Source organism: Pelobates fuscus, chromosome 1, assembly GCF_036172605.1.
Source record: "Pelobates fuscus isolate aPelFus1 chromosome 1, aPelFus1.pri, whole genome shotgun sequence".
NCBI lineage: Eukaryota > Metazoa > Chordata > Amphibia > Anura > Pelobatidae > Pelobates > Pelobates fuscus.
Genome location: NC_086317.1, coordinates 422,907,308 through 422,927,167, shown reverse-complemented (window position 1 = coordinate 422,927,167; position 19,860 = coordinate 422,907,308). Strand labels below are relative to the sequence as shown.

Genomic DNA, 19,860 nt, shown 5'->3' with positions numbered 1-19,860 from the left:
GAAATTTCTGCCGCTATATAAATAATAATAATTTCATCGCGTTAGACATAACTTTCTTTTTGGGCAGTTTATAAAGAAAACCGAGGCCAAGTGCATTTATTGGGATGACTTCCACTCTGGAGGTTTCTTTAATTTGAATACATTGAGTAAATTGACGTTATTGAAAATAAGCATTCCCCCCCTCCTTTGCATTGTGGGTGCACTCACTTAATTCTGTATTTGCATTGTACCGAGAGTGAGTTGTGTCTCAAAAGAGCATTAGACCAGAGCTTGTTTGCATTGAAGAGTGTCACTGTGTTAGCCGTGCAGTCTATGACATCCAAGTCCTACTTCACTTTGAAACTATAGATTTAACGTTTAACAAATAATGGGTAAAGCCATCACCTTTTTGTTTCTGTTGTGTTTTTTTTTTCTTTTCTTTCTTTCTGTGTACTGGTGGTTTGCTATTTAGTCTTTGGAGTGCAATAAGGAAGAGCGCAGAGCTTGTTCTAGATACCTGTGAGTGCGCATTTCCTTTCATGTCTTTTGGTATAAAGTAACTCTAAGGGAATGCCAGCAGACAGACAGAGCACCTATTGATTTACTGTGCTTTTTATTTTCCAGAGAAAGAGAGGCTTTGTACAGCAGTGTTCAGGTATAGGACAGGTCAAAAGATCATAACCAGTTTCAGCTCTTGATCGTTTATTTGAAGAGGATGTTTTCATATATTCTCTGTGTAATATTGGATTGGTGAAATATTATTAGAAACAGACCTTTCAAATTGTGGACTTGACCAGAGAACAACTTTTTATTATGTTTTATTATTCTTTACACACAATAACTTATTGTCTGCTAAATAAGGTCATAGGTACTGAGTGTTTTATTACATTTTTGATATGCCGTCAGTTTTTTCTACACTATAAATGCATAGAAACTCTGAGGACAGCTAATAAGTTAAATAAGTGTTGCAATTCTAAAATGAAGAAAACCTAAAACAGCTCCCCAAACGTGACCCCCACCTCCCCCCAACATTTTTATTCTGATTGAATAAATATAACTTACTTGTGTTAATATTCTGGGTCAGAATGAAAACCGAAAGAAAATATGTGCAGAGTTATTCAGTAAAGTGAAAATAGATTCGATGTAAATTGCAGACTTAAAGGGATACTCCATGCACCCAGACCACTTCTGCACATTGGAGTGGTCTGGGTCCCAACCCCCATACGACTGCTTCAGCAAGCTAAGATGCTGTATGGATGTGGAGTGGTCATTTACGGACAAAATAGCCAAATTGAGAAGAGCCTTGACTTTTTAAGTTTTGGCTCAAATATTAAAATTCACTTTGAATCTTCAGCTATTCTCACTTTATTCAATAACCCTGGTGGTGTGGTAAAATGGTTATGTTTTTATTCATGTCTTTTCCTAAACAAGAATTAACAAATGCCCCCACTTCTCCTCCCCCCCCCCCCATACATTTTGAGAAAAATGCATTGTGTTTCCACTGAGAGAAACCCAAGAAGGATGTTGTCTTTCATGTACAATCTGTGACTGTGCAAGACTTTTCTGCTGTAATGTAAGGTGTGTCCATTGCCTTCAGCTCCATGTGTAGATCTTGTATAAGATCCAGATCCAAATGTATCTCTTGATGCCTGCAGTGTATTTTGTCTCATACATTGACTTCCTCAGAAGAGATGTACAACTTCCCTGTAGGCAATTATAGATATACACTGTGAATTAACAAAATCTCATATACTATCTGATACATAAAACTTAAAGGGACACTATAGTCACTATAACAATTACAGCTGATTGCATTTGTTCTGGTGAGTATGATCATTCCCTTCAGGCTTTTTGCAGTAAACACCGTTTTTTCAGAGAAAATGCAGTGCTTACATTACAGCCTAAGGATACCTCCACTGGCCACTCCTCGGATGGCTGCTAGAGGTGCTTTCTGGGGCAGTGCTGCACAGTGTGACTGACATTTAGTGTCTTCACCCTCTGCATAGAGACACTAAACTTTCCTCATAGAGATACATTGATTCAAAGCATCTCTGAGGAGGCCTGACTTTTTGTGGGCCTTTTCGATCTGGCCTCACTGCATGGCGTGGACGTGTCTGTTGGTGTGTGTGCGGGAGAGGCCTCAGTCTTCGGCGCCATCTTTGTGGTCTTGTCAGGTGGGGGCCGGGGCTTTCATGGTTGTCGCTTGGTGGGTCTGCTTGTGCGTTGGCCAGCCGCGCTCTTCTTGCCAGGCTCGCCCAGAAGGCGTCGAGTATGGCGTCCAGCTTTACCAGCTAGCTTTACCACGTGTCTTATTGTGGGGACACGTGGCGTCCGCCATTGGGTAGTCCCCTGTTGTAACGGGCATCCTGCGAGATTCCTCTGTCTGAGCTTGGAATTGCCCTGTTGCTTGGGGAGGTTGGACTGGGATCACCCCCGCTGGTCCTGACGTGGGAAGCGGGTAGGCAGTGGCTCGGTGCCCCCAGTGTAGGAGTGAGGAGAGCGGCTGTCTCTCCCTAGCTCCATCCGCCGCAAGCTGCCTCCTGAGGTTCAAGATTGCGGTTAACACTCGTGTCCAGTGTCGGCAGGTTCACCAGGGTGCCCCCAGCTTGGGTGGCGTACCCCGGCATCGTTTCAGGCTTGAGTTTGGTGAGTGTTTGCCCTAAAATCAGCTTGTGTAGCGAGAGCTCCGCCACCATGCGACTGCTCGGCATGCAGGTCAGGCCCGCCCCCTGAGTTCGACAATTTAGATTATTTCAGCCAAGTAGGCAGATCAGGGGCAGAGCCAGCACCACCACTACCACCACTACCACCACACAGTGTTATACTAAAAATAAAAAAAAACCAAAGAAAACCAAAGGCGCAACTCATAAAAACGTATTTAGTCACCCCAAATTTAAATTTACAACATAGCACTTTTAGCTCTATATTCTCATGCTTACTTTCTACGTCTGGTATATTTGTAGCAACCAACAATATGCAAAACAACACAGCATGATGCACTCACCAGATTGCCTGGGCCTCTTTTTGTCATGGAATCCTTGCCCCTGTGCTTCGTTTAGCCCAAGTTTTATTGGTCCGGAACAAGTCTCTAAATGTCAGGAAAATTGTTAAACTGACTGGTGATCTTACGCTGGTCAGACTATACAATGGGGATATACTAACAGTCAACTTCTAGTTCATTATGTTCCTTTTTATATCCCGTGTGTAACCAGGTTTTGTGATTGCCAGAAAATGCTGCTTGTCTAAAGGTCTACCTTATGGGAAGTAGGTCTTATCCAAAGATAAACTATATGGACTTATTTACCCTAAAACAGTCACCAGTTCTGTGCATTCCTCAAGAAATATTTTTCTGTCTACAGGAGGACAGCAGGCATTTTTTTGATGAGACTCGTGGTTGAGGCTTGATTTAAATTGATTCCTGTTTTCTCATTTGTTATTCTACTTGAGTGTTGGAGCCCTGAGTAGTTGTCTGTTTTTTCCGTTTTATCCACGTTTCCATGATGCATCGTAGATCTTCTGATTAAATATTTCCTTACTGATTTTGCATAGGACATTTCCCTATCGGTAGTTCAGGAGGCCTGGATGTTGTATATTAAGTGCAGGATATCAGATGAAGGTGACTGTGTTTTTATTTATTTGCATATTGTGTTCTCCATTTTCTGCTGACAATGCAGACTAGTTGGATTATGAGGCAGATTCGGTGTAAGAATGGCAAGGAATTCTGTTGCATTATAAAAATAGTTTCAGTGTTTATTATATTTGCACCCATTCTCTTTTAGAATGTAGAATTGTCTGATGTGTGGTGCATATAACTATTTTATGAATATGTCTATATCATATCTATACTAGCTTTAGAACATGTTGGTTCTTCACATTTGCAGAAGGAAAAAAATGTCTGTTCTGCCAACAGAATTGACTGTTGCTACTTTGCTATTACTATGTTATGGGGATATTATACCATTTTGTTACATTATAGATTTCATTTTTGAAATTTTTTTTTTTACATGCACCAAAGTCAATTTAGAAATAGATTTACAAAATAATTGATCCAAAACTCATACTCCTTCATACTCCTGATATGGACAGTTGACTGTGGTATCACTGCCCCATGCTGCGGCGAGGAAACTGTAATCTCCCTGCTTAGCTCCGTCACTCCGGCCCTTCATCGCTAAAAAGTGCTAGAGAGGGAGCTGAGTAGTGAGATGACAGCAGTGCCACTGGACCCCAGGAAAGCCTATCCACTCCAGCTCTCCAAATATAGGAAGGCTGGGTGGAATTAAATTAAAACCAAAAATTCAAAGTGATTATTTGTGTGTGTGTGTGTGTGTGTCTAAGTCTGTCTGTCTGTGAGTGTGTGGGTCGGTCAGTGAGTGTCTCTGTGTGTGTGTGTGTTTTTAAGTGACCGCCCCCCTCCAATAACATGAGAAAGATGTTTTTCCCATGACGTGGCTGGACCTACCTCCATGGCTGAGATCATCAATCTTGACTATCTCAGCCAATCCAATGCTTCCCCATAGGAAACCATTAGGGGATTATTGTGCATGCACGGCAAAATGCCACTGCACCAATCAACTTCTCCTCATAGGGATGCATTGATTCAATGCATCTCTATGGGGACATTAACATAGGTGCTGCACAGTGTAAAGCACTGACCTAGGAAGCACCTCTAGATACCGTCTTAAGTGAATGTCACTAGATGTTTTGTCTGAAAAGTCAGTGTTTACATTGAAAAGCGTTCAGGGACAGGATATAGACTTTAGAACAACTACATTAAGCTGTAGTGATTCTACGGACTTTTAAGTGTCCCTTTAAGAATTGTATTTTTGGCATTGAAAAGCTTGCTCCTAGGTTCCAAGTCCTGTCTTATGGGGATCCTTTGCATTTATCTGTATTGAGTCTCATCTGCCACTTGTCTGCCCAGTACTCAAATTAATCCAAATCCCTCTGTAGATATGATATGTTGGCCAGATTGCAGATGGCACAAAACTAGACAAAAAAAATACAAACACTGACAAATTACTTTCAGTGTCTTCTTCAAGATAAGTTTTATAAATATATTAAATAGATGTGGACCCAGGACAGAACCCTGAAGTACTCTACTTTACCACTTTTGTTCTATTTACAACTACTCTCTGCACTGCATCACGAGCAAAATCCAAGTAGATCAAATCTACTGGAACACCCTGACCCATATGTCTCCGAACTTCTTCATAGAAGGGGAAGGTTTTATTTACCTTTTTCCAGTGTTGAGAGTCTCCTGTCCCACAGACTCTTCTAAATCTCCAATCCTATGCTCCCTATAAAAATTTTGATTCTCGGAGCATAAGCTCCTCAGATGACTGTCAGGTACTAAAGGCATTGGTCTGCACCCAGACTGCCTCATTGTGGGGAAGTATTCTGGGTGCCTTTAGTGGTCCTTTAAAGGGACACTATAGTCACCTGAACAACTTTAGCTTAATGAAGCAGTTTTGGTGTATAGAACATGCCCCTGCAGCCTCACTGCTCAATCCTCTGCCATTTAGGAGTTAAATCCCTTTGTTTATGAACCCTAGTCACACCTCCCTGCATGTGACTTGCACAGCCTTCCATAAACACTTCCTGTAAAGAGAGCCCTATTTAGGCTTTCTTTATTGCAAGTTCTGTTTAATTAAGATTTTCTTATCCCCTGCTATGTTAATAGCTTGCTAGACCCTGCAAGAGCCTCCTGCATGTGATTAAAGTTCAATTTATAGATTGAGATACAATTATTTAAGGTAAATTACATCTGTTTGAAAGTGAAACCAGTTTTTTTTTTTTTTCATGCAGGCTCTGTCAATCATAGCCAGGGGAGGTGTAGCTAGGGCTGCATAAACAAAGAGATCTAACTCCTAAATGACAGTGAATTGAGCAGTGAAATTGCAGGGGAATGATCCATACACTAAAACTGCTTTATTTAGCTAAAGTAATTTAGGTGACTAGTGTTTCTTTAATAGTCCATATCTTTCCTGATCCACCGCTGGAATAAATAAAACTAATAAGTGTTTCACTTTGGCCAGTAGTACTGTCGACCTGCGACTTGTATTAGCTTGTATAATTATTTATGTGATATCATATTAGTTACATAAGCTGAAAAGAGACATGCATTCATCACGTTCAGCCTTTCTAACATCTGTTTTTACTGTTGATCAAAAGAAGGCAAAAAAAAAAAACAGTTTAAAGTGCTTTCAAATTTTGCAGCAAACTAGGAGAATATTCTTTCTTGACCTCAGAATGGCAGTCAAATCTCTCCTTGGATCACAAAGCTGATACTCCCCGCCAATAAAAATTATATCCCTGGATATTATGTTTTTGCAATTATTCATCTAGTTGCGGTTTAAACACCTGTTCACTCTGATAAAACCGCTTCTAGAGGCAAAGAATTCCACATCCTTATTGTGCTTACTGTAAAAAAACAAACAAAAAACTTTGCCTTAGACTAAATCTCATTTATTCCAGTCTAAACGTGTGATCTGATGTCCTATGTATAGTCCTGAATAATATAGTCTTGATTTCCAAGAACAAAGATAACATCTCATTAGAAAGTTATAAATGCGGTGGGTATACATAAAAAATAAGTAAGTAAAGCATTGGGATAATACTCGCCTCATGTCTTAATAAAATAAAAAGTTAGAACATTTTAGATATTTTAGAGTGATGACCAGTCAAAATATTTGTCCTTCTTGTAAACTAGACACATGTTGCTGATATCCTGAAAGCTATTTGGTTGAACTTTGGTTGATTTGGAATGGTGAAAATAAAAGGGGTTGGTACACTTACCTGAATAGGCTCATTGTAAAACTATATATTAAAAACTATATATATATATGCTCTGATCCAGTTGTCTATCCATCACTATTTGGCCATTGTCAAAGTTACTCAGATCATTTAGTTTGCCCATTTTTCCTGCTACCAACACATGAAATTCTAAAAATGACTCTTAACCTGCTACCTAATATATCCCACCCCTTGACACACAAAGTCAAATTAAATCCACTATTTTTAATAAAACTATCCCTGAACATCAACCCGTCCACTGAAATTGGCTCTTCAGAAGTCATCCGTTGGAGGTCCAATTTTAGCAGAATAGATTGTCTCCTTTCAGAGGATAAAACCACATTAGGGTTTCCTAAGAGACAAATTAATATTTGAATGAAGCCTCTCAAAATGTGGATATCAACGGTTTCCTGCCTTAAAAGGTTACTCTTTAATGTCAAATATTTTTGCAACAGGACCTAGATATGCCCTAAGAAGGTTATAGATTGCTCACTAAAGAGCTGCCAGGGCAGACTCCTAGATATTCTAGGATATCTAGGAGTCTGTCCTTGCAGCTCTTTAGTGAATGATCTATGCCCTTAGGATCCTTCCTGTAGTTTTTGAGATATTGTATAATAGGGTCAAGTTCTTTTAAAAAAAAAAAAAAAATTCTTTTTTTGATGGTACTAGGGCATTCAGCCCACAGTTTCCTAATATAGTGAGAGATAAATCTAGAAACCTGAGGCAAAGGAACCCATGCTGATTAGCGTGGATGACTTATTTTAACTTGATCATTTAAGGGATATCCTTTATCAACTTTCCATTTAGTGCCAGATTCAACATCTTTATGAGAAAGAGAAACCTCAATCCTCTGCATCAGAATAATCTAAATTACTATAAACATATCCATCATATTATTATAATCTTCTTGCTACTTGTGGTACTGTAAACCATATCCATAGTTTTATTATAATCTATTTGTGACGAAACGCCGTCACGGAGTGCCATGCCCACATGTGCCCCCCTTGTTTGCAAATCATGTTTTGGGCTGATTAGAATATGTGCTTGTCCCATTCTGAATGTAATAGAAATGAGGCTTAGTTGTTAATCTGTGGGTAAGTGTTGGTGGCTCTTTGGAATATGATACTGGAACTCTGCTATAATACAGAGTGCTGCAATACAGTGTTATACAGTGTGCTGTAATACAGTGATATATAGTGATACAGAGTGCTATAATACAGTGGGGGACACAGGGCCGGTACAAGGAATTCTGCCGCCCTAGGCAAAGGTCCATTTTGCCGCCCCCTCATGTCACTCACTCACTGACACACACACAGACAATAAAAAAAAGTAAATACAGCGCACTCCCTTATCCACTAAACCGCAACTTTGGTGCTTTGGTTAAAAACAACTAAGGCAAAAAAAAGTAGGGTAGCTGAATTTAATATACCTTTTTTTTTAATACTAATATACTATGCCATTGGTCTATTTTTTATTTTTTAAATTCTTTATTTTTCTTGTGCATATTAAAGAACATACATTTAGTCTTGCAGCGCCACAACAGCATCTGCAGGCTTGTCATGAACATCGACTTGTTATGGCATGTGTTTGGCTAGCACATTTTAAAATATTTTATCACGAGAAACAAACTATTACAAACTGTTCTATAACGTATAGGTTATGCATTAGCAGGAGCATTAGTGGATTTCGTACACGAACTGTAAGATAAAGACCATTAGTTACATGCTTAATTTTTGCACATCGGAGAGTCAAGTGTTAGTCAGTTGCTATTAGGGATTCGACTAATTCTCCCAAAACAAGCTCAGCTAAGCGTTTTGCGAGGTTGGCTATTCTTGTGTAGTGATAATACAATACTATGGTGCACCATATAACTATAGCTGGGCTCTGTGTAACGCTCTACAAACCTAGGCTATAAGGAGTTAAAGAGTGTGTAATTTCGCTAAGTCATGCCTATAGCGCTAGGTAACATCGTTGAAACTATCTAAACATAAGAAAAATTAACAAGAGTTAACCAGACGTTAAGCCACCGGGAGTTGGTTTCAACATGGTTAACAGTCCCATAACCGCTGAGGATAAAAGTAAAAAACGGGAGCATAGTCTACTTGGGGTATGCATCAGGCCTCTGTGTCTGGGTACTTAGTTGTTGTTGGGGGGACTCTGAACGGGCCATGCAAAAGACAGCAATACCCTTGGGAGGATGCATGGTGGGCGCTTCATCCTATGCCCAGCGCTGGAGTGTCCCAGAGGTTCCATTGGTCTATTTTCTTTGCATTCATATCTGGTTTTCCCTGACTGCAGTATACATCCGCTTTATATGGTCTTGCTTTGTGGATTTTTTTGTTAAATTTGTGTTGACCGCAAAAGAAAGCGGCAAAATTAGGGAAGTATACATATTTTGTATTTGTACACTCATACAGTGAGGAAAGTTTACGGGCTTTATTTTACTATACATGATAAATGTTTGTATGCATTATGTATTTTTATGTATGAGTGTTATATCAAGCAAACTCAGAATACCTGGATTTTTATGAATTTATTTTTATTCGAGTAAAGAAGCCAATGTGTGTGAAGAGTTGTTCTCTTTTTAATTTTACAAAAGTGCGGTTTGCAACAGAAGTCTGCAATTTTTAAAAATCTTCATTTTTATTGAGATGACAGCATGTGACATTCCATTAGGTGTACCATCTAGCATCTACAGACCAGGAGTCTTTGCACAAAGTAAGTAGTAAGACGAATACATGTACCAAATATAAAACAGAACATGTAATCGTTAAAGGAACACTATAGTCACCTAAATTACTTTAGCTAAATAAAGCACTTTTAGTGTATAGATCATTCCCTTGCAATTTCACTGCTCAATTCACTGTCATTTAGGAGTTACCGTATATACTCGAGTATAAGCCGACCCGAATATAAGCCGAGGCCCCTAATTTTACCCCAAAAAACTGGGAAAACTTATTGACTCGAGTATAAGACTAGGGTGGGAAATGCAGCAGCTACTGGTAAATTTCTAAATAAAATTAGATCCTAAAAAAATTATATTAATTTAATATTTATTTACAGTGTGTGTATATAATGAATGCAGTGTGTATATGAATGCTGTGTGTGTATGCAGTGTGTATATAATGAATGGAGTGCAGTGCGTGTATATGAGTGCAGTGCGTGTATATGAGTGCAGTGCGTGTATATGAGTGCAGTGTGTGTATATGAGTGCAGTGTGTATGAGTGCAGTGTGTGTATAATGAATGCAGTGTGTGTATATGAGTGCAGTGTGTATGAGTGCAGTGTGTGTATAATGAATGCAGTGCAGTGTGTGTATGAGTGCAGTGTGTATGCAGTGTGTATATAATGAATGCAGTGCAGTGTGTGTATATGAGTGCAGTGTGTGAGTGCAGTGTGTATATAATGAGTGCAGTGTGTGTATAATGAATGCAGTGCAGTGTGTGTATATGAGTGCAGTGTGTGTATAATGAATGCAGTGCAGTGTGTGTATGAGTGCAGTGTGTATACAGTGTGTGTATAATGAATGCAGTGCAGTGTGTGTATATGAGTGCAGTGTGTATATAATGAATGCAGTGTGTATGTATGAGTGCAGTGTGTGTATATGAGTGCAGTGTGTGTATATGAGTGCAGTGTGTGTATGAGTGCAGTGTGTGTATAATGAATGCAGTGCAGTGTGTGTATGAGTGCAGTGTGTATGCAGTGTGTGTATAATGAATGCAGTGCAGTGTGTATGCAGTGTGTGTATAATGAATGCAGTGCAGTGTGTGTATATGAGTGCAGTGTGTATATAATGAATGCAGTGTGTATGTATGAGTGCAGTGTGTATGTATGAGTGCAGTGTGTGTATGAGTGCAGTGTGTATATAATGAATGCAGTGCAGTGTGTATGAGTGTGTGTATGAATGCAGTGTGTGTGTATAATGAATGCAGTGCAGTGTGTGTATGAGTGTGTATGAATGCAGTGTGTGTGTGTGAGTGCAGAGCATTGGTGGGGGTGGGCATTTTATTAATTATTATTATTTTATTATTATTGTAATATATATTTGTTTTAATGTTGTTATTATTTTTTTTTTTATTATTATTATTATTTTTTTTATTTTTTATTTTTTTTTGTCCCCCCTCTCTGCTTGTTAGCTGGCCAGGGAGGGGGGCTCTCACTCCCTGGTGGTCCAGTGGATGGGCTGTAGGAGGGGGGCTGTCAGGAAGCTGTAACTTACCTTCACCGCAGCTCCTGTCAGCTCCCTTCTCTCTTCTCCGGTCCGTGCAGCTCCCAGGTCAGCTCCCTCTGCAACTCTCGCGGCCGCGCGGAGCGTTGCCACGGTAACCCGTGGCAACGCTCTGTCCCCGCGGCTCTCGCGAGAGTTGCAGAGGGAGCTGACCTGGGAGCTGCACGGACCGGAGAAGAGAGAAGGGAGCTGACAGGAGCTGCGGTGAAGGTAAGTTACAGCTTCCTGACAGCCCCCGGTCCTTGTCTGTATTATGGCAATGAAAATTGCCATAATACAGACAACTGACTCGAGTATAAGACGAGTGGGGGTTTTTCAGCACAAAAAATGTGCTGAAAAACTCGTCTTATACTCGAGTATATACGGTAAATCACTTTGTTTCTGTTTATGCAGCCCTAGCCACACCTCCCCTGGCAATGATTGGCAAAGCCTGCATGAAAAAAACAACAAAAAACTGGTTTCACTTTCAATCAGATGTAACTTACCTTAAATAATTGTATCTCAATCTCTAAATTGAACTTTAATCACATGCAGGAGGCTCTTGCAGGGTCTAGCAAGCTGTTAACATAGCAGGGGATAAGAAAATCTTAAAGGGACTCTCCAGCCAAGCCTCTTTACTCACCTGGTTCCAGCGCCGGGAGCCTCGTGAAGCCGCGCCCCCCATTTCGTCAAAATGACGAAATAGGCGGGCGCGAGCAGGGAGCAATCAGACGCATTCATGCCGCCCTCTGAAGTCCTTGGCGCACTACCGCGCATGCGCGCGGCCACGAGCTGAGCTGAGTGACAGCTCAGCTTGTGGTCTTTGCCCACCCCCTCCTCTGCTGACAGGCTGGAGAGAGAAGGCGCGCACACACTGCCTTCTCTCTCCTGCACACATCAGACGTACAGTGGAACCTCGGTTAACGAATGCCTCGGTAAACGAAAAATTCGGTTTACGAATGAAAATTCGTAAAAAAAAATGCCTCGGTTTACAATTTTTTTTCGCAATACGAAACAAGTGTCTCGGTTTATAGCTCCGCCCCCTGCATACTGAAGTGTGGGTAGCACGTGAGTGTGTAGTGTGGAGGTGTTGGAGAGGTTTTGGAGCCATTTGCAGCAAGTTGTTGAGCCTTTTGGAGCCATTTGCAGCAAGTTGTTGAGCCTTTTGGAGCCATTTGCAGCAAGTTGTTGAGCCTTTTGGAGCCATTTGCAGCAAGTTGTTGAGCCTTTTGGAGCCATTTGCAGCAAGTTGTGGAGCCTTTTGGAGCCATTTGCAGCAAGTTGTGGAGCCTTTTGGAGCCATTTGCAGCAAGTTGTGAAGCCTTTTGGAGCCATTTGCAGCAGGGTTTGGAGCCTTTTTGGTGCATCTCAAGAAGTGGAAAGGTAGGGAGCTGAGCTTGGTTGTTTGCATGCCTTTTACTGTGTGTTCTGCATTCTGGGGGTGATTTCCATGCCAGCTCATGTGCTGTGCATGCCTGTTACAACTGTACTGTGTGTTTTGCAATGTGGGGTTGTTTTCCATGCCATCTCATGTGCTGTGCATGCTTGTTACAGCTCATCTGCTGTGCATGGCTTTTACTGTGGTTTCCATGCCAGCTCATGTGCTGTGCATGCCTGTTACAGCTCATGTGCTGTGCATGCCTGTTACAGCTCATGTGCTGTGCATGCCTGTTACAGCTAATGTGCTGTGCATGCCTGTTACAGCTCGTGTGCTGTGCATGCCTGTTACAGCTCGTGTGCTGTGCATGGCTTTTACTGTGGTTTCCATGCCAGCTCATGTGCTGTGCATGGCTTTTACTGTGTGTTTTGCATTGTGGGGTTGTTTTCCATGCCAGCTCATATGGGTGTAAAGCATCTTTATTTATTTTTTGCATACTTGGGGATGGTGGTGTCATGGCACCCAAGAAAGCAGCGGAAGCTGGGAAGAGGAAGAAGGTGATGATTCTGCTTGAGGACAAGAAGGAAATCATCAGGAAGCATGAAGGAGGAATGCGGTTGACCGACCTTGCCAAAGAGTATGGAAGGAGTGCATCCACAATCGGTACAATCCTAAATATGAAAGAGAAGATTACTGGGAGAGATGCAGCCAAGGGAGTCACCAGGGTCTCCAAGCAACGCCCACCTGTTCTGGACGAGGTCGAGAAGTTGCTCCTGCTCTGGATTGAACAGAAGCATCGTGCAGGGGACTCAGTGACCAAGGCGATCATCTGCGAAAAAGCCAAGGCCTTGCACGCTGACCTCCTCAAACAACAGCCAGGAACGTCAGCAGATGCAGAAGGCTTCAAGGCCAGCAGGGGGTGGTTCGAAAGGTTCAAGAACAGATCTGGCATCCACAGTGTGGTCAGGCATGGAGAGGCTGCAAGTTCCGATGTTGCTGCAGCTGAAGAATTTGCTACGGAGTTCCTGGAGGTCATAGTTTCAGAGGGCTACCTTCCTCAGCAGGTCTTCAACTGCGACGAGACTGGACTCTTCTGGAAGAGGATGCCAAAGCGTACCTTCATCACAGAGGAGACCTCATTGCCTGGCCACAAGCCGATGAAGGACTGTCTTACCCTCCTGTTCTGCGCCAACGCCAGTGGGGACCTTAAGATCAAGCCTCTGCTTGTCTACCATTCAGAGAACCCACGGGCCTTCAAGAAACACAAGGTGAACAAGGAGCAGTTGAGCGTTTTGTGGCAGTCTAACGCAAAGGCTTGGGTCACACGCCTCTTGTTTGTGAAGTGGGTCAATGCGGTTTTTGGTCCTGCTGTGAAGAAGTACCTTCTGGACAATAACCTGCCACTCAAGGCCATGCTGCTCATGGACAATGCTCCTGCCCATCCTCCAGGCCTCGAGGAAGACTTGCTGGAGGACTTTAATTTCATCAAGGTCATGTTCCTTCCGCCTAACACCACCCCACTACTCCAGCCAATGGACCAGCAGGTCATCTCCAATTTTAAAAAAAACTACACAAGGGAGCTTTTCCGGCGATGCTTTGAGATGACAGATCGCTCAAGCCTCACCCTCCATGAATTTTGGAGAGAGCATTTTGACATTGTGAGCTGTCTGCAGATTATCACCATTGCCTGGGCCGGGGTCAGCCAGACAAACCTAAATTCTGCTTGGCGCAACCTTTGGCCAGACTGTGTTGTAAAACCTGCCTCCAGTGCTTCTGCAACTGCACCAGAGTCAACAGTCTTGGAGGAAATTGTTTCCTTGGGGAGGACCATGGGCCTGGAGGTGACTGAGGAGGATGTCTACGAGCTGGTGGAGGAACACAACCGTGACCTAACCACCGAGGAGCTGGTGGAATTGCAGAAGGAGTCGATGGAGGAGCAGATCGCATTTGAGGAGGAGGAGGAAATGAGTGAGGAACAGCTCTCTTTCACGGAACTCAAGGAGGCATGCCAAATGTGGGTAAACCTACAGACTTTTGTACAGCAGCACCACCCAGATAAGGCTCTAGCCCACAGACTTGTGAGCAGTTTTGACACAGACATCATGTCCCCTTTCCGAGGGATGCTTAAAAGGCGCCAGAGGCAGCAGACAATGGAAAGGTTCCTACAAAAACAGCCTAGACATGAAGAAGAACCGGCTTGTGTTAGTGCTGCCCAATTGCCCTCGTCCTCCTCATCTTCCAAACAGTGTTGAAATTGTTTTGCTATTTTATATTTCCCTGTTGACGTGTGATTTATGTACAGTTAAAGTGTACTGTACCATGTTACCAAAACTTTGCCATGTTTTAAAAGTTGATGTGTGATGTTTTAAAACATAAAGTTGGATGTTTGAAATGTTATTTCTTGATTAACCATGTCCCTGTACAGTATTTATGCCTTTAAAGTGCACTTTATAAAGAGTTTTGAACAGATAAAATACTTTATTTGACTTTTTTCTCACCTCCGGAACGCATTAATTGGTTTTCAATGCATTCCTATGGGAATCCGTGTTTCGGTTTACGAATTTTTCGCAATACGAAACGTCCCGGAGAACGAATTAAATTCGTAAACCGAGGTCCCACTGTATTTTAATACGTCTGACGTGTACAGGGCCTTTTTAGGGCCCTGCATGATAGGAAGTCCCTCTGGTGGCCGTCTGAGTGACGGCCACTGGAGGTATTCCTATCAATCAATGTAAACACTGTATTTTCTCTGAAAATACAGTGTTTACATTAGATTGCCTGCAGGGAGCTATAGATCATACCTGAACAACTACATTAAGCTGTAGTTGTTCAGGTGACTATAGTGTCCCTTTAATTAAACAGAACTTGCAACTTTACAGGAAGTGTTTATGGAAGGCTGTGCAAGTCACATGCAGGGAGGTGTGACTAGGGTTCATAAACAAAGGGATCTGTGGCAAAACCAACCTCGCCACTGGGCCCTGGAGAAGCCTGTTTGCTAGCCTCCTACCTGCTGACTATGGCCCCTGGGTTTTTGGGGCATATTGTACTGTATATTGCTGCTACTGGCCCTTTTAACAGCATCTATGGACATATTGGGACTTTTGGGACTACTGTCCCTTTAAGACTGTGATACATATTCTAGTGTACTGCCTGTAATATTATATGTGTATTAAGTTTAACTTGGGATATGTATGCAGCATTCAACTGATTGTTCGGTAGAATCACTTCATTTATTATATTGAGTGAAACTACCGAACAACCAGACCACCCAGGAATAAGTGTGCCTCCAATTACAGTTTGCAACAATGTTGCAAACGGGTAATTGGCAATCAGTGTAATTTATTCTTTGTCCTCTGGGTGGCCGCCATTCGGGAAACAAACACGTGGCGGCGGCCATCTTAAACTACCGAACAGCGGTGTTTTGCCGGCGAGTGTCTGGAACTAAAATCGGACACTTGACTAGGCAAACACCGCTGAGACCTCCATACTTCCAGAAATTCGTATGGAAACTACCGAATGACCAGCCGTTCGGTAGAAAGAACCCCACAAACAAGGGAATTCATTCAAACCCTCTCCAGGCTCTATAACACAGGCAATTCGCCTGTTTTCATTCCCTTGTTTGTGACCGACCGCAGGGCCAAAATGCATGGAACTGTTTTCGGATACTTTACCCATGCGGTCGGTCAAATCTTTGGAACCCCATATCTCACGAACCATTCATCCGAATTACTTGAATTTTGGATATGTTGTCCCCCTGAATAAGGGCTATCCAGCGATGCTGGATTTAAAGGTGTACCCCCGGGTTTTGGGGTACATCCAGAACTTGGCTGAAAAAGTGTACCGGATAATTGAGTTTAATGTTATCTGAGGGGAGGGGATGTGTGGGCTGAACCATGTATGTGATTGGTTATTTTATGCCTCCCCCTGGGTGTAGCCTGTATGTGGATTAGTGTAATAAAAGCCAGGCTGGATGAGCCAGTCCAGAGTTCCTGTTTTACCCTCAAAGTGATGTGTCGTCTCATTATTGGGGGAAGGATTTATTGTATGCTGTTCCAGTTGACTGCTAGGAGTACAAGCCTATTCGTATGGTTCCTATTCAATGGTCTACAGCATTCATACGCTTGGGAGAATTTAAAGGTTTCTCGGATTCGGTGATTATGGTGTCTGCCAGAGTGCTTGGAGTCCTCAGGAAGCACTAGGAGCATCCATTAACGGAGGTGCCCGGTCGGGGTGCCAGGTGATCCGTTACATTGGTGGCAAGCGGTGGGATGGCGTCCTAGTGCGAGGTAAAGCAGCTCGGAGACACAGTTCGTTTGGATTACAAAGGGAGGGCAACGCTAGCAGTCGTGCAGCGCCCCTGGGAGCAGACAAGTATGGAAGGTTCTGGCTCTGGAGATGATTGGCTGGCCGAGGTGAGGCAGCGAGTGGCCGAGTATGGGGATGATATACCCATGGAGACACGCCGGGTGATCTGGAACCAGGTCATGGCTGAGCGAAACACAAGGCTGGACCGAGAATTCCGGTTGGCAAAAGAGAGGAAGTATGCTCAGCAGCAGGAGCGGTACAGCAGCCGAGTAGAGGCTGCATCCGAGGAGGTTAGCCGTCTTTCCCTGAGGCGGCGGGAGGAACCCGAAGTGGGGGTCCTCATAGACTGGTCCTGTGAGGAACCACAACAGGCAGGTAGAGATGGGACCAAGGTCTCTCCACCGGGCCCTTACTCACAAATGTTGCAGGGCCTCACGGATTGGTCCTGGGAAGACCCACAGATGGCAGGTGGAGATGGGACTGCGGTCTCTCTACCGGCCCTACAGGGATGCTGGGCAGTCGGCCCAGATCCCCAGCGGCAGTGTGCGTTACAGGGAGCTGAAGGTGCCATTCTTGCTCCCCAGCGGCAGTCTACAGTGCAGGGAGAGGCGCCTGATACCCCCTCTCCCCACCGACAACCTAACCCACCAAGGGGAGACAGAAAACCCCTCACCAGCGCAGATGGGACCGTGGTCTCTGCGCCCAAGTTACAGGGAGCTGAAGGGGCCGTCCTCCCTCCCCAGCGGCAGTGTGATTTGTTGGGAATTGGGAGCCCAGTCTCCATTCCCCAGCGGCAGTGTGAATCACAGGGAATTGGGAGCCCAGTCTCCATTCCCCAGCGGCAGGCTGAGTTACAGGGGGCAGAGGTAGTTGGTCCTACCCCCCAGCAGCAGCATGATTGTTTGGGAATAGAGAGCCCAGTCTCTATTCCCCAGCAGCAGGACACTGAATTGGGAGGAGAGACAGTCGGTCTCCCTCCACAAAGACTGAAAGTAGGCATGGGAGAGGAGATTGTTACCACCTCTCCCCAGCGACGGATCATCGATGGGCAGAGTGTTCTAATGGGAGAGGAGCTGGTTACCACCTCTCCCCAGCGACAGCTTAATGTACCAGGGGGAGACTGTAAGCCCCACACCTGTGCAGATGGGACCGTGGTCTCTGCACTTCCAGCACAGGGGGTAGGGACGGTCGGTCCTGCCCCCCCACAACAGGGCTGTTTAGCCAAAGGGGAGACAGTCTGTCTCCAGCAGCAGAGCTGTGTAACTAAAGGGGAGACAGTCGGTCTCCAGCAGCAGAGCTGTGTAACTCAAGGGGAGACAGTCGGTCTCCAGCAGCAGAGCTGCGCAGCTAAAGGGGAGGCAGTCGGTCTCCAGCAAGGCTCCAACCAGACTACTCCCGGGGTAGTGCTGGCACCAGGGCAGAGTACTGCTGGGCTCTGCCCACTCAGCAACCCACCAAAACAGCCTACCAGTCCCCCACACAGCCATGGTGAGGCACCTGGACCTGGACAAGTTTTTCTCTTACTCAGGTGTAGTAACCATTTATTGTGGGTGGGCTGTACTGCTGTTTCTGTTTTGTGGGTGGGCTGCTGGACTAACAAGGGCACTGACCGGCAAGAGGTCAGGTACCCTGTTAGTCTGTTTGGAAAAGGGGAGAAATGTGGCAAAACCAACCTCGCCACTGGGCCCTGGAGAAGCCTGTTTGCTAGCCTCCTACCTGCTGACTATGGCCCCTGGGTTTTTGGGGCATATTGTACTGTATATTGCTGCTACTGGCCCTTTTAACAGCATCTATGGACATATTGGGACTTTTGGGACTACTGTCCCTTTAAGACTGTGATACATATTCTAGTGTACTGCCTGTAATATTATATGTGTATTAAGTTTAACTTGGGATATGTATGCAGCATTCAACTGATTGTTCGGTAGAATCACTTCATTTATTATATTGAGTGAAACTACCGAACAACCAGACCACCCAGGAATAAGTGTGCCTCCAATTACAGTTTGCAACAATGTTGCAAACGGGTAATTGGCAATCAGTGTAATTTATTCTTTGTCCTCTGGGTGGCCGCCATTCGGGAAACAAACACGTGGCGGCGGCCATCTTAAACTACCGAACAGCGGTGTTTTGCCGGCGAGTGTCTGGAACTAAAATCGGACACTTGACTAGGCAAACACCGCTGAGACCTCCATACTTCCAGAAATTCGTATGGAAACTACCGAATGACCAGCCGTTCGGTAGAAAGAACCCCACAAACAAGGGAATTCATTCAAACCCTCTCCAGGCTCTATAACACAGGCAATTCGCCTGTTTTCATTCCCTTGTTTGTGACCGACCGCAGGGCCAAAATGCATGGAACTGTTTTCGGATACTTTACCCATGCGGTCGGTCAAATCTTTGGAACCCCATATCTCACGAACCATTCATCCGAATTACTTGAATTTTGGATATGTTGTCCCCCTGAATAAGGGCTATCCAGCGATGCTGGATTTAAAGGTGTACCCCCGGGTTTTGGGGTACATCCAGAACTTGGCTGAAAAAGTGTACCGGATAATTGAGTTTAATGTTATCTGAGGGGAGGGGATGTGTGGGCTGAACCATGTATGTGATTGGTTATTTTATGCCTCCCCCTGGGTGTAGCCTGTATGTGGATTAGTGTAATAAAAGCCAGGCTGGATGAGCCAGTCCAGAGTTCCTGTTTTACCCTCAAAGTGATGTGTCGTCTCATTATTGGGGGAAGGATTTATTGTATGCTGTTCCAGTTGACTGCTAGGAGTACAAGCCTATTCGTATGGTTCCTATTCAATGGTCTACAGCATTCATACGCTTGGGAGAATTTAAAGGTTTCTCGGATTCGGTGATTATGGTGTCTGCCAGAGTGCTTGGAGTCCTCAGGAAGCACTAGGAGCATCCATTAACGGAGGTGCCCGGTCGGGGTGCCAGGTGATCCGTTACAGGATCTAACTCCTAAATGGCAGAGGATTGAGCAGTGAGGCTGCAGGGGCATGTTCTATACACCAAAACAGCTTCATTAAACTAAAGTTGTTCAGGTGACTATAGTGTCCCTTTAAGAAACAATGTATTTAGGTAATTGAAAAAAATCAGCACTTTTATAAATTTAACCTTGGGAACCAGGTATAGCAATCAGACAGCTGGTCTTGTTTCTTCATGTAGCTAAACTCAATAGGTAGGAAAT

At 43.9% G+C, this 19,860-nt stretch overlaps 2 protein-coding genes across 2 annotated transcripts in view; both read left to right on the top strand.

Moving 5' to 3' along the window:
• FNDC3A (fibronectin type III domain containing 3A) overlaps positions 1 to 19,860 on the top strand; it is a 237,681-nt gene that overhangs the window by 27,263 nt on the left and 190,558 nt on the right. The window lies entirely within an intron of this gene.
• LOC134580105 (tigger transposable element-derived protein 1-like) lies at positions 12,872 to 14,608 on the top strand. The gene is made up of 2 exons (XM_063438896.1): positions 12,872 to 13,896; positions 14,125 to 14,608. The coding sequence occupies exons 1-2, from the start codon at positions 12,872 to 12,874 to the stop codon at positions 14,606 to 14,608; spliced, it is 1,509 nt and encodes a 502-aa protein (XP_063294966.1).